At 42.9% G+C, this 15,367-nt stretch overlaps 1 protein-coding gene across 3 annotated transcripts in view; it reads right to left on the reverse strand.

Annotated features, from left to right (window-relative positions):
- LOC137340897 (glutamine-rich protein 2-like) overlaps positions 1-15,367 on the reverse strand; it is a 91,644-nt gene that overhangs the window by 52,750 nt on the left and 23,527 nt on the right. For all 3 annotated transcript variants that reach the window (XM_068003698.1, XM_068003699.1, XM_068003697.1), the window contains exon 6: positions 4,996-5,085. In XM_068003698.1, coding sequence (XP_067859799.1) covers positions 4,996-5,085 — 90 coding nt within the window. The remainder of the gene's footprint in view (positions 1-4,995; positions 5,086-15,367) is intronic.

Consider the following 15,367-nt stretch of genomic DNA (forward strand, 5'->3'; position numbering starts at 1 on the left):
GCTCGCACCCGTGATATGCTCCTCCTGCACTATGTGGGAAGTCATGGACGCTACCAGTGTCCCTGGTGACCATGTGTGCAGGAAGTGTGTCTAGCTGCAGCTACTGGCAAACCGCATTTCGGAGCTGGAGCTGCGGGTGGACTCACTGTGGAGCATCCGTGATGCTGAGACTATCGTGGACAGCACGTTCAGTGAGGTGGTCACACCGCAGGTAAAGATTACGCAGGCAGAAAGGAAATGGGCGAGTAAAAGGACAAGGCAGGTAGAGCAGGAGTCCCCTGGGGCTATCTCCCTCTCAGACAGATATTCTGCTTTGGATACTGTTGGGGGAGATGGCTTATCAGGGGAAAGCAGCAAGAGCCAGGTTCGGAGCACTACGGGTGGCTCTGCTGCACAGGAGGGGAGGAAGAAGAGTGGCAGGGCTATAGTGATAGGGGATTCAATTTTAAGGGGAACAGATAGGCGTTTCTGCGGCCGTAAACGTGACTCCAGGATGGTATGTTGCCTCCCTGGTGCTAGGGTCAAGGATGTCACGGAACGGCTGCAGGGCATTCTGGAGGGGGAGGGTGAACAGCCAGTAGTCGTGGTCCATATCGGTACCAACGACATAGGTAAAAAAAGGGATGAGGTCCTGCAAGGTGAATTCAAGGAGTTAGGAGATAAATTAAAAAGCAGGACTTCAAAGGTAGTGATCTCAGGATTACTACCAGTGCCACGTGCTAGTGAGTATAGGAACAGGAGAATAGACAGGATGAATGCATGGCTGCAGGGATGGTGTAGGAGGGAGGGATTTAGATTCATGGGACATTGGGACCGGTTCTGGGGAAGGTGGGATCTGTACAAGCGGGACGGGTTACACCCGAGCAGGACCGGGACCAATGTCCACACGGGGGTGTTTGCTAGTGCTGTTGGGGAAGGTTTAAACTAGAGTGGCAGGGGGATGGGAACCTGAGCGGGGAGTCAGAAGGGAGTAAAGTTGAGAACAGCAAGAGAGGGGAAGACCCAGGGGAAATTTACAATACAAATAGTACAAACAGTTGTTCAAGAACAAGTGAAAGGGAAAAGCGTAGAGCAGCGGAAAGAAAGTGTACTTTAGACACTACAGATAAAGTGAAAACTAGAAGGCGTAAGGCGATTATCCCAGCATCAAAGCTGAAGGTCAGGCTCGGGTGTGTGGCCCAACTAAGAGTTCTATATACAAATGCACGGAGTATAAGGAATAAATTAAATGAATTACAGGTTCAAATTCAAATTGGAGGGTATGACATGATAGCTATTACTGAGACATGGCTGCAGGATGCGAACCGGGTTATAAGGTCTACAGGAGAGATAGGGAAAATGGAAGAGGGGGAGCAGTAGTCTTAGTGATTAGAGATTAAATCAATTCAATGACAAAGGAGGATATAATGAGAGGTAAGCAGCCAACAGAGACCTTATGGGTTGAAATGAGGAATAGGAAAGGATCTAAGACTATAGTGGGAGTTGTATATAGGAGCCCTGGCAGCAGCTCTGAAGTGCTAGATTCTATAAATGCAGAGATTAGACAAGCGTGTAAGAAAGGCATAGTGGTCTTAATGGGGAACTTTAACCTTCACATAGATTGGGGAAAGCAGACTAGCAACTGTCAGAAAGGTAGTGAATTTCTTGAGTGTGTTCGGGATAGTTTTCTACAGCAGTATTTCCTAGAGGCAACAAGGGGGCAAGCCATACTAGATTTAGTTAACAGCTTAACTGTGCATGAACATCTATCCAATAGCGATCATAACATGATCGAGTTCAATGTAAGGTTTGAAAGGGAAAAAAGTGAGTGAGATGTTAAGATTCTAGACTTGGGTAAGGCCGACTTCAATGGGATGAGACAGAGACTGTCCACAGTAAACTGGGCAAATCTGTTAATGGGTAAAACGACTGATGATCAGTGGGAAATGTTTAAAGAAACATTTAACGAGATACAGAACCAGTTTATACCCCTGAGGGGCAAGAACTCTACTTGCCAAAAAAAACAGCCATGGACAACTAAAGAGGTAAGGGACAGTATAAGACGTAAGGAAAGGGCATACAAAAAGGGAAAACATGGCACAGATCCTGGCGAATGGGAAAGACACAAAGATCAACAAAGGGTCACAAAAGAGATAGTAAGAGCTACAAAAAGAGAGTATGAAAAGAAACTTGCAAGAGATATCAAAACCAATACAAAGAACTTTTATAGTTATATTAGGAAAAGGAGGGTGGTCAGGAGCAGTGTTGGCCCCTTAAAAACTGAAAGTGGGGATATTGTCATTGACAATGGGGAAATGGCGGACATGTTGAACAATTACTTTGCGTCAGTATTTACAGTAGAAAAAGAGGATAGCATGCCGGAAATCCCAAGAAAACGTATATTGAATCGGGCACAGGGACTCGATAAAATTAACATAAGTAAAGCAACAGTAATGAAGAAAATAATAGCACTAAAGAGTGACAAATCCCCAGGACCAGATGGTTTCCTTCCTAGGGTTTTAAAGAAAGTAGGTGAGCAGATTGCAGATACCCTAACTATAATCTTTCGAAGTTCTCTAGATTCAGGAACTGTCCCTCTGGATTGGAAAATTGCACATTTCACTCCACTTTTAAAGAAAGGAGAGAGAAACCGGGGAATTATAGACCAGTTCGCCTAACATCTGTTGTGGGGAAATTGCTGGAGTCTATAATTAAGAATAGGGTGACTGAACACCTCGAGAATTTTCAGTTAATTAGTGAGAGCCAGCATGGATTTGTGAAAGGTAGGTCGTGCCTGACAAACCTGATTGAATTTTTTGAAGAGGTGACTATGATTTGGATTATCTATGGAGCCTTTGTAACAACAAATGTTCTTGTGCACAAATACAAACCGTGTACCACATCGTTGAATCATGCCCACTATCTGGTGGTCTATGTGTTTTGCATGTTGGTGATGACAATGTTCCAAGATGGCTGGAATTATATGCTGAGTCTGTATATACTAAATAATAGTAAATAATTTATGTCGAAGGCACAGGGCTCGCACTTATTTTCCTCTCCCTTTTTCTCCCTGTCACTGACTGTTTATTCTTTGATTTTTTATTCAAGTCAATGGTGGATAATTTTGACTTTGGATAATACTGTAAAATGGGCAATATTTATTCAGCTGCCTGTTATACATCTCTCCCGATTTTTGTTTCCATTGGCTTCAGGGGAGAGATGTATAACGGCCGTCTGAATCAATATCGCCCATTTTACACTATCACCCAAAGTCAAAATTACCCTCAATGTGCGTGTCCAACACTGACTTGCTGATTAGACCATAATAGTCTTTTCCTGTCCTCTACCTTCCTATGTGACTCCAAATCAATGTCTTTAAAAAGATGCCTCTCCTCATTGTGTTGATGCTGGGACTCTGGAAATGATCTGCTAGGCCTTTAGCTCGTTACCTCCAGTCTACCCATTCCCCACCCCACCACAATCCTACAGGACTGTAAGGTTTATTTATTTCCTTCAAAAATCAGCTAATGCAATACTCAGAGGGGTTTTTAGGTAATGTTTCTCCTTTGTTTGCCAATGGCTAGTAGTCTCCTGCAGTGGCCAGGGCTCTGCGACAGATCCACAGGGTCAGTGGTAATCACATCCCACATTCCTACCCAAACCCATCCTCTTGCTGAAATTTAATTTTTGTTAAGTAAATTTTTGCAATAAACTGTAAAGCTCTGTAAATTAATTTTTCACTGTGTATTTTTCAAATAGTTTTTAATGACTGCATTTAATTGCTACAGTTTCTCTTCCCCACTGTCAATAAACTTATCCATGAAGAAAGGCTGAAATGGCATAAACCGTGAAAGTGAAGCTTAAGCAGTTTATTAACTCAATATGTACAAAGTCTTCAAAACAAATTCCAAAACGAGTTATGTTTTTATAACGTGTACAGTTACACATAACTACACATACAGTTAACCGTTGTTGCCAATTGTTTTTTTTTCAAACTAACAGATGTTGGCACGGTGGGAAGTGACAGATGGCAGGGCTGATAATCTGAGTTGAGATAATATTGTACCATGTGTGTCAACTGCTGTATTAGTTTTGTTTTGTTTATTACACACAAACTCAAAGACTATCTCAAAGAAAAATGGAACATAATTCTCCGAAGTACCAGTTGGTAACTGGAAAGCCCTGATCTCATGGCAAGGAATATCACTTGATACAAAGCTTGAGACCAAGCCTGCCGGAGGGCAATTCTGGAAATTGTGTAAGGCTGAATGTCATTTCCTGGTTCTATAAGCCAATTCACGATGTAGCTCAGCCTGTAATTCTTTAAGGAGTGGTCTTAATACTTCCTGCGCCTACAACATTCTTGTTGCTGCGCTCATTTTCCATACATAAGTCAGCCATGTCAAGCCAATTTGCTGAGACTGGAGAATACTTTGTAGTTAAAAAAAAGTCAAGTGAGTTAGTCAGAAATTCCTCATTGGAAGCCCATGCTATCATCAACAGGCCTTTCAATACAATAGGCCTTTTTAAAATTTCCAGTGGCAGACCTTTCCAAAGCAATTAAGAGTTATAAAATAACACCTATGGAATAAAACAAAATCTCATTAAAGTCAGGACAACTCAATACAAAATAGATTTTAAATGATTTTAAAGAATGATGGTAAGTCCTATTCTAAAAGACAAAATATCAGCACCTAGAATGAAAATGGAGGAGTGGCACAACAGAAAAAACATACTCTACTAATGTGATATTTCCATTTTTCACACTCATTGAGTAAGATTTGACAAGCGGTGTCATGGTAACAGCATTCTTGTGTTGTGAATTTGTGCTGATCATAAACCTGACCAAAACTACCTAAAGGCATTTCAACCAAGGATCTTAAAAGCCATCAGAAAGCTAACTTCCATCCCCAACAGTCTGGGCTAAATTCAAACCCAGTACCAGAATGAGTGGAAGTTGTTGCAACACAATGTAAACTCAATTCTATTCTCAGAAACTGCATGATCCATTCATACCTCTTCTGTTGTTTCAGAGAGTCTAATTCAGGTGCAGTGGTTGGGCGGACTCTAGGATGCAGAGCTGAAGCAGCAATGGTGATAAGGTGTCTGAAAGGCAACAATTTGAGAAATGTTAGTTCTTTACGAATACAGCATTATTTTTACAATATTAAAGTATATCAAGTATACTACTTTCCCTACATTACAACAGTGACCACACTTCAAAAGTGCTTCATTGCCTGTGAAGCGCTTTCGGATGTCCTGAGGTTATGAAAGGTGCTATATAAATGCAGGTACTTTCTTAATTTATTTTGGCAGTTCACAGCTACTTCTAAAAGTTACAGCTAAATAATTCAATTGTGATAAAATATATAACACATTTTATTTAGACCAATGAAGGCCAATCATGAGAAATTCCTGCCATTACACCAGAGCAAATCTTAAGCATATTTTACAGTTACTAGTGAATCTCCCATAGTGCTACTCAATGCAAATCAGATGAAGTGTTTTATAAGAAGCATTCCACCATGTAAAATGTGATGTATTATTCTGTTAAAGTATACGTGTGTGCCCTTGAAACCTATAGGTGTAATTACTCCTGCAGTGTTGTGTTGTTGAAATGAATGCTCAGGGCAGGCTGCAGATCAGTACCTTGGCTTTGATTGTGGGAAGTTTAATTAAAAAGTTACAGACGTTGTGACTCTAATATTAAGTGTGATTCAGAAATTAGCTTTAGACAAGGTGTGATGTTGGAGTGTGATTTCCAGAGCACTGATATCTATGGCTGGATTCTTATCTAGGATCCTGCATAAAATACAATGGGATAGTGTGCGAGAATGAGCAAAATCTGGCGGTGAGGCCTATTCCTCGATTTCTCTTTATCCGCCTGCCACATGCAAGTGGAGGAGTGGGGGGGGGGGGGGGGGTGGTGGTGAGCTGCAGTAGTGGACCCAAAATTAGGGAATGAAAGCTGAAGGCCACCTCGCTCGACCCCTCCACTGCCTCTGTGTTGTCAGACTACTTGTCTAATATCCAGTCTTGGATGAGCCACAATTTCCTCCAATTAAACACTGGGTAGACCAAAACCATGTCTTCGGCCCCCGTCAAACACTCCGTTCCCTCGCCACTGATTCGTTCCCCCTCCCTGGCCACTGATTCAGGCTGAATCAGACTGTTTGCAACCTTCACGTCCTATTTGACCCTGAGTTGAGTTTCTGACCCCGAGTTGAGTTTCTGACCCCATAATCCTCTCCATCACCAAGACCGTCGACTTCCACCTCCCTAACATCGCCCATTATATACTCTACCCCTGCCTCAGCTCATCTGCTACTGGATCCCTCATCCATGCTTTTGTTACCTCCAGATTCGATTATTCCAATGCTCTCCTAGCCGGCCTCTCATCTTTCACCCTCTGTAAACTTGAGATCATCCAAAACTCTGTTGCGGGTACCCTAACCCACACCAAGTCACACTCACCCATCACGTCAGTGCTTGCTGACCTACACTGGCTCCCAATCCACCAATGCCTTGATTTTAGAATTCTCATCCTCGTGTTCAAATCCCACCATGCCTCCCCCATCCCTATCTTTGTGAACTCCTCCAGCCCTAAAACCCTCCAAGAACTCTGAGTTCCTCCAAGATGCCTCTTGTGCATCCCCCACTCCCTTCGCCCCACCATCGGCGGGCATGCCTTCAGCCATCTAGGCCCGAAGCTCTGGAATTCCTTCCCTAAACTTCTTCGCCTCGCTCCTCCTTTACGACCCTCTTTAAAATCTGCCTCTTTGACCAAGCTTTAATCAAATGTCGTGATATCTCCTTCTTTGGCTCGGTGTCAATTTTTTTCTGATTGTGCTCCTGTGAATGTTTTCCTATGTTAAAGGCGCTGTTTAAATGCAAATTGGTGTTGTAGTAGAGGCCTCCTGTCCTTTCATATAGGCCCTCACTCACTCATCTGTGTCGATCTTGGTCTCTGCCAAAGCTCTGTTGATCTTTGAGGCTGCTCGATCCCTTGAAGTACCTGGTGGTCTCACTATAGCACTGCCAGATATTTGTGGCTGGGCACTGACGGGCGGGCTCCTTCTTGGCAGCAGGAATAACGCCATAAATATATGGTCCTCAACTCAGGGAAATGGGTTAGGGTTGGGGCAGAGTCGGAGGGTTGGTGAAAGTTTCGCCTCACTAGTACTTTGCCGAGAGAGAAGAATCCTGCCCTTGTAAACTCCTCCAGCCCTAAAACCCTCCAAGAACTCTGAGTTCCTCCAAGATGCCTCTTGTGCATCCTCCACTCCCTTCGCCCACCATCGGCGTGCATGCCTTCAGCCATCTAGGCCCTAAGCTCTGAAATTCCTTCCCTAAACTTCTTCGTCTCTAAAATCAAGGCACTGGTGGACTGGGAGCCAGTGTAGGTCAGCAAGCACTGAGGTGATGGGTGAGTGTGACTTGGTGTGGGTTAGGGTACCCGCAGCAGAGTTTTGGATGAGCTCAAGTTTACAGAGGGTGGAAGATGGGAGGCCGGCCAGGAGAGCATTGGAATAATCGAATCTGGAGGTAACAATGGTATACCATTTTTAATATATTACTAGCACACTCCCATGGCACTATTCACAGAGAACCAACAAGAGGGCAGGCATACTAGATTTAGCAACGAGTAATGAGCCAGACCTAGTTAATAATCTAACAGTTCAGGAACATTTATCTAACAGTGATCATAATATGATTGAATTCAATATTAGGTTTGAAAAGGAGAAATGTAACAGTTACTAAGGTCCTAGATTTTGGTAAGGCTAACTTTAACGGGATGAGACAGAGACTAATGACAGCAAACTGGTCAAAACTGATAGCGGGTAAAACTACAGATGGATAGTGGGAGGTGTTCAAAAAAGAATTTAGCTTAATACAGGACCAGCATATACCACTACGGGGCAAGAGCTCTACTTAGAACAGAAGAACATAAGAAGTAGGAGCATGAGTAGGCCATACGGCCCCTCAAGCCTGCTCAGTCATTCAATAAGATCTTAGAATCATAGAAAGGCTACAGCACGGAAGGAAGCCATTTGGCCCATCGAATCTACGCTGGCTTTATGCAAGAGCATTCCAGCTAGTCCCACTGCCCCACCCTATCCCCATAGCCCTGCAAATTTTTTCCTTTCAAGTACTTATCCAGTTCCCTTTTGAAGGCCATGATTGAATCTGCCTCCACCACCCCCTCAGGCAGTGCGTTCCTAACCACTCGCTGTGTACAAAAGTTTTTCCTTCATGTCACCTTTGGTTCTTTTGCCAATCATCTTAAATCTATGTCCTCTGGTTCTTGACCCTTCTGCCAATGGGAACAGTTTCTCTCTATCTATTCTTTCTAGGCCCTTCATGATTTTGAATACCTCTATCAAATCTCCTTACAACCTTCTCTGTTCCAAGGAGAACAATCCCAGCTTCTCCAGTCTATCCACATATCTAAAGTCCCTCGTCCCTGGAATCATTCTAGTAAATCTCTTCTGCATCCTCTCTAAGGCCTTCACATCTTTCCTAAAGTGCGGTGCCCAGAACTGGACACAATACTACAGTTGTGGCCGAACCAGTGTTTTATAAAGCCCAGGATCCCGTATGCTTTTTTAACCACTTTCTCAACCTGCCCTGCTACCTTCAACGATTTGTGCACATATACCCCCAGATCTCTGTGTTCCTGTACCCCTTTTAAAGTTGTGGCTGATCTTCGACCTCAATTCCACTTTCCCGCCCGATCCCCATATCCCTTGATTGCCCTTGAGTCTAAAAGTATTATCTATCTCAGCCTTGAATATACTCAACGACTCAACATCCACAGCCCTCTGGGGTAGAGGATTCCAAAGATCCACAACCCTCTAAGTGAAGAAATTCGTCCTCATCTCAGTCGTAAATGGCCAACTCCTTACCCTGAGACTATGCCCCCTAGTTCTAGACTCTCCAGTCAAGGGAAACAACTTCTCAGCATCTACCTTGTCAAGCCCCCTCAGAGTCTTGTATGTTTCAATGAGATCACCTCTCAATCTTCTAAACTCTAGAGCTGCAGAGAGTATAGGCCCATTCTACTCAATTTCTCCTCATAGGACAACCCTGTCATCCTAGGAATCAATCTAGTGAACCTTTGTTGCACGGCCTCTAAGGCAAGTATATCATTCATTAGATAAGGAGACCACAACTATACACGGTATTGCAGGTGAGGTCTCACCAAATCCCTGTACAATTGTAGTAAGACTTCCTTACTCTTGTACTCCAACCCCCTTGCAATAAAGGCCAACATGCCATTTGCCTTCCTAATTGCTTGCTGTACCGGCAAGCTAACTTTTTGTGTTTCTTGTACGCAGATACCCAAATCCCACTGAACACCAACATTTTATAGTTTCTCACCATTTAAAAATTATTTTGTTTTTCTATTCTTCCTACCAAAGTGTATAATCTCGCATTTCCCCACATTATACTCCATCTGCTACCTTCTTGCCCACTCACTTAACCTGTCTATATCCCTTTGCAGACTCTTTGTGTCCTCCACCTTACTTTCCCACCTAACTTTGTATCATCAGCAAACCTGGATATGCTACACTCGTCCCTTCATCTAAGTCATTAATATAGATTGTAAATTGCTGAAGCTCAAACACTGATCCTTGCAGCAATCAACTAGTTACAACCTGCCAACCTGAAAATGACCCGTTTATCCCTACTTTCTGTTTTCTGTCCATTAACCAATCCTCTATCCATGCTAATATATTACCCCCAACCCCATGAACCCTAATCTTGTTAGCAACCTTTTATATAGCACCTTATTGAATGCCTTTTGAAAATCCAAATATACTATATCCACTGGTTCCGCTTTATCTAGCCTGCTAATTACATCCTCAAAACACTCTAATAAATTTGTCAAACATGATTTCCCTTTCATAAAACTGTGTTGACTTTGCCTAATCATATTATGATTTTCTAGGTGCCATGTTACCAATTCCTTAATAATGGATTCCAACATTTTCCCAACGACTGATGACAGGCTAACTGGTCTGTAGTTCCCTGTTTTCTCTTTCCTTCCTTTCTTGAATAGCGGGGTTACATTTGCTACCTTCCAATCCACTGGGACCGTTCTAGAATCTAGGGAATTTTGGAAGATCACAACCAATGCAACCACTATCTCTGCAGCCACCTCTTTTAGAACCCTAGGATCTAGGCCATCAGGTCCAGGAGATCTATCGGCTTTTAGTCCCATTAGTTTCTCCGGTACTTTTTCTCTACTGGTCTTAATGACTAAGTTCTTCACTCTCATTAGCCCCTTGGTTCCCCACTATTTATGGTATGCTTTTTGTTTCTTTTACTGAAAAGTTAGATAAAAAATATTTAACGTCTCTGCCATTTCCTTATTCCCCATTATAATTTCTCCTGTCTCAGCCACTAAAGGACCAACGTGTACTTTTGCTACTATCTTCCTTTTTACATGCTTGTAGAAGCACTTACAATCCATTTTTATGTTTCTTGCTAGATTACTTTCATATTCTATTTTCTCTCTTTTTATCAATTTATTTTATCCTTTGCTGGTTTCTAAAACTCTACCAATCCTCAGGCTTACTACTCTTCTTAGCAATATTATAAGCCTCTTCTTTTAATCTAATACTATCCTTAACTTCTTTAGTTCACCACGGATGAATCACTTTTCCCGTGGAGTTTTTATTTCTCAATGGAATATATATTCCTTGAGAATATTGAAATACTTCTTCAAATGTTTGCCATTGCTTAACTACCGTCATACCTTTTAATCTAATTTCCCAATCTATCGTAGCCAACTTGCCCCTCATACCTTTGTAATGGCTTTGTTTAAGTTTAAGATTCTAGTTTTGGACTTAGGTATTTCACTCTCAAACTTAATGTGAAATTCTTTCATATTATGATCACTCTTCCCCAGAGGATCCTTTACTGTCAGATTACTAATTAACCCTGTCTCATTACACAATACAAAATCTAAAATAGCCTGTTCCCTGATTGGCTCCATGACGTATTGTTCTCAGAAACTGGCTTAAATGCAACTTACCAAATAAAACAGCCATGATCGACAAAAGTGGTGAGAGATAACATAAAACTGAAGGAAAGAGCAAAGAATAGTGTAGATCCAGGGGACTGGGAGAGATAGAACAGCAAAGGAAGACAAAAAATATAGTAAGAGCTGCAAAAAGGGACTATGAAAAGAAACTTGCGAGGGATATCAAGATTAACAATTATAATTACATTTATATTTTAAGAAAAAGAATAGTTAAGGGTAATATGGGCCCTTTAAAAGCAGATGCGGGTAATATTGCAAATAAAAATGAGGAAATTTCATAAATTGAATAAATTCTGTTTGTCAATCTTCACAGTAGAGGAAGTGGAAAATATACTTGGCATTCCAGGGAAACCAATAATGAATCAAGGACTGGAGCTCACCAAAGTTAATGTAAGCAAGAAAACATTATGATAAAAAATAATAGCACCCCAGGGTTTTAAAGGAAGTAAGTGAGGAAATTGCAGATGCTTTAGCCATAATCTTCCAAAGCTCTTTTGATTCAGGAATTGTCCCTTTAGACTGGAAAATTGCAAATGTAATTCCATTATTTAAGAAAAGTATGAGAGAGAAACCAGGAAATTATAGACATGTTAGTCCAACATCTGTTGTGGGGAAGTTATTGGAAACTATAATTAAGGACAGAGTGACTGAGCACTTAGAGAAATTTGAGCTAATTAGTAATTAGGGAGAACTATTGTGGATTTGTAAAGGGTAGGTCATGTCTAATAACCCTAATTGAATTTTTTGAGGAAGTAACTGAAGTAGTAGACAGGGGAATGTCTATGGATGTTGTTTATGTGGACTTCCAGAAGGCATTCGATAAGGTTCTACATAAGAGACTGTTAGCTAAAATTAAAGCTCATGGAATTGAAGGCAAATTATTGACTTGGTTAGGAGATTGGTTAGGTGGTTGAAGACAGAGTAAGGATAATGGGTATGTGCTCGAATGAGGCACCCAAAATTGCATATGTGGAATTACATATAGAATTTGACAGCACAGAAACAGACCATTCTGCCCAACTGGTCTATGCCAGTGTATATGCTCCTCATGTGCCTCCTCCTACCTTACTTGATCTCACCCTATCAACATATCCTTCTTTCCCTTTCTCCCTCATGCACTTATCTAGCTTCCCCTTAAATGCTCTGCTATTCGCCCCAACTACTCCATATGGTAGCAAGTTCTATATAGTACTCTCAACTTTGGCATAGCCAACCCTGTACAAACGTATCACAACCTCCCCTGGACTCTATCCCCCAATCCACAAAATCCAAACTGCTACTGATTTTTTTTAATGGCTTCATTTGCCTGTATTTACAATTTCAGCGAAATATGTACTTGCACCCCTAGATCTCTCTGTTCTTCCACACTGTTAAGCATTTTTCCATTGTTTGTGTACTCCCATTCCTTGATTTTCCTTCCAATATGCACCATCTTATACTTCTCTGCATTAAGTTGTATCTGCCACCTCAATGCCCATTCTGCTAAACTGTCTATTTCCTCCAGAAGTGTTTTACAGTCCTCCTTACTGCTTGCCAAACCTATCATTGTTCCCTTTCTGCAGCACACCTTTATTCCACAAAAGCTGCATGTGACATTGCTAATGGGGGTCAATTGTTCCCTATACAAAGCTCTTGACAGGTCAGTCTAAAAGAGTTGTGCTTGAAAAACCACTACACAGGTTCATGGGAGCAGTCAGGGCCAGGGAATGGTTCAGGATGTTGTTTCATCGTCTCTAACATGGATCAACATCTACATGAATGTGCTCTGCTTATAGGCAAAGGCTGCCCACAATCATTGGGAGAATGTTTTGAGGTCACTGGCATGGTGGATAGTGGAGTGCCTATGGATGTTATCCATATGTGCTTTCTGAAGGCATTCAATATTGTTCTGCACAAGAGATTATCAAAAATCAAAGCATATGGAATTGAACCTTGTGACTTGGGTTGGTAATTGGTAGGGAGGTAGGAGAAAGAGAAAAGGGGTGAAGGGAACATTCTCTGATTGACAGGATGTGACAAGTGATGTTCCCAGGGATCTGTACTGGGGCCTCAGCTTTTCACCATATATATTAATGAAAAGCAAAATACTGCAGATGCTGGAAATCTGAAATAGAAACAGAAAATGCTGGAGAAGCTCAGAATTTCTGACAAAAGGTCTTTGACCTGAAATGTTAAATCTGTTTCTTTCTCCACAGATGCTTCCTCACTTGCTAAGCTTTTCCAGCATGTTCTGTTTTTATATATATTAATGACTTGGATGAAAAACTATATTCAAGTTTGCAGATGACACTAAGTATGGCCCATTGGTGCCATGGAAGCTCATGGGGCTGCCACCTTGTCTTTGGGGGCCATGGTTGAAAGGGGCTTCCAGGCCACCACATCACTCCTGCAATGTGATCTCCAGACGAGGCTTAGGAGTGTTGAGGAGCCACCCAGGAGAGTGGTCTTGGCTCCATGACAGAGTGCCTGCTCCTCTACCAGACATTCTGCCAGTGCAATTGTTGGTGCCACTCATCCAGCCAGTCCAGACTGCTCCAGCCCGTGCCAAAATACTGCAGTCTGCAGCCGGGCCCTCTAGGCCCAGAGCTCTCGAGGTCATCCTCCAAAGCCATCTGAAGTGTCCTCAATGGAAGCTCATTAGACTTCCACCTTCCAAACTGTAGCCATTGAGTAAGCACCTCATAGGAACACCAGGATCGGAAAACAAGCATACAAGACAGGCAACTAAGGGCTTACACAAGGGTGATTAGTCATTTTTGTTTGATGCTGACATAATTTGTTTGATAAATTTGTTTGTTGATTTGGAGATGGTGTTGGTATATGTCTTTGTAGTGAAGTGATGGCAAGAACATTAAGTTTGGAGTGAAAGAAGGTAATCAGATAATGGATGCAAGAAGAATGGTAAGGATTGTGGGACTGTTGGTGAATGGGAAATGGGAGGGCTAATTAGGTTGAAGAACTCCTCGATGAGCATGTCTCTGAGAGCTCAAGCAGATAGGGACTCTGGTCTCCTCCTCCTCTCCTCCTCCTCATATACTTGTTGCTGCCGAGGCAGTGGTAAGGGCTGGTCACTCATGATGGCAAAGTTGTGGAGCATGCAGCAGACAACAAAAAATCTGGATACCAGCTTAGGTTTGTACTGCAAAGTTGCTCCGAAACAGTCCAGGCAGTAGAAGCTTTGCTTGAGCACACCGATAGTTTACTCGATAATGTTCCTCCTGGCAGCATGGTTCACGTTGTATGCCTACACTGCAACTTAGCGCGGGTTCCCGACTGGAGTCATGAGCCATGTCCGGGGGAGATATCCCTTGTCGCCCAGTAGCCAGCCTGTAATTTGGTGGCCTGATTGGAATAAAGGCCGCACAGAGGACTGGTGCAGGATAAAAGAGTTGGTACTGCTGCCGGGATAGAGGGCAAAGACCTACATGATGCACTGCCTAGGGTTGTAAACCAGCTGTACGTTAGGGAGTGGAATCCCTTTCGATTGATAAAGATGCCAGACTGGTGAAAGAGACCATGCAAAGCAACGTGTGTACAGTCAATGGCACCCTACACCCTGGGGAAGCCTGCCAATAGGGAAGGAGATGTAGGTGTTTGTCCTGGTGTAGAGAGCCTCAGTGACCTTTTTGATACATCGGTGGACTGCAAACTGTGAGATGTTGCTGATGTCACCTGTTGCAGCCTGAAAGGAGCCTATGGCTTAAAGTTGAGGGCGACGGTGATCTTGACAGCCACAGGCAGTGCTGTCCATGCCCTGGTTTAAAGCAGGAGCTGTGGCTGCAGCAGGTGACGTGGCTCGGTGACAGCATCCTTGGTGAAGCAAAGGCGCCTCATATATTGCTCCTCAGTGAAGTTGAGGTAAGAGAAGTGCTCCCTGAAGACCCTCTGTGGATATAGCCTCCTGTTCAGAGCCTACCCCCTTCTCCCTCTTCTGGCAGCTGCTCCTGCTCTGTGGTGCCTTCTTTGCTGCTCCCCCTCATCCTCCAGCCCCAAAGGCAGCTCCATGAGACCACCCATGTCTGCAGCCAGACAATTTGTGAGGGAAAAAGCAGCATCAGTGCAAGAGCATCAAAACCTCTCTCTGTGAAGACAAAATGAACTTTCCAGAGTGATCGAACACAACAAAAAATGCCTAGAAGTTAAGCAGTAGCCAGAAATACTAAAGCAGCAACTAACCTGTAAGTACAGCTTGGTGCCAGGAATCGCGCCAGCGAGGGGGCCTTCATGCCAGTTAGCGCCACGTTGTGTTGTGCGAGGTCAGTATGTGGCGAGTGAAACGCTGGGGCGATCCAAAATGGAAAACGGGTCATGCAAGACCGGTGTCATCCTGATTGGTTA

The sequence above is a fragment of the Heptranchias perlo genome, chromosome 22 (assembly GCF_035084215.1).
Source record: "Heptranchias perlo isolate sHepPer1 chromosome 22, sHepPer1.hap1, whole genome shotgun sequence".
In the NCBI taxonomy this organism is placed as follows: Eukaryota; Metazoa; Chordata; class Chondrichthyes; order Hexanchiformes; family Hexanchidae; genus Heptranchias; species Heptranchias perlo.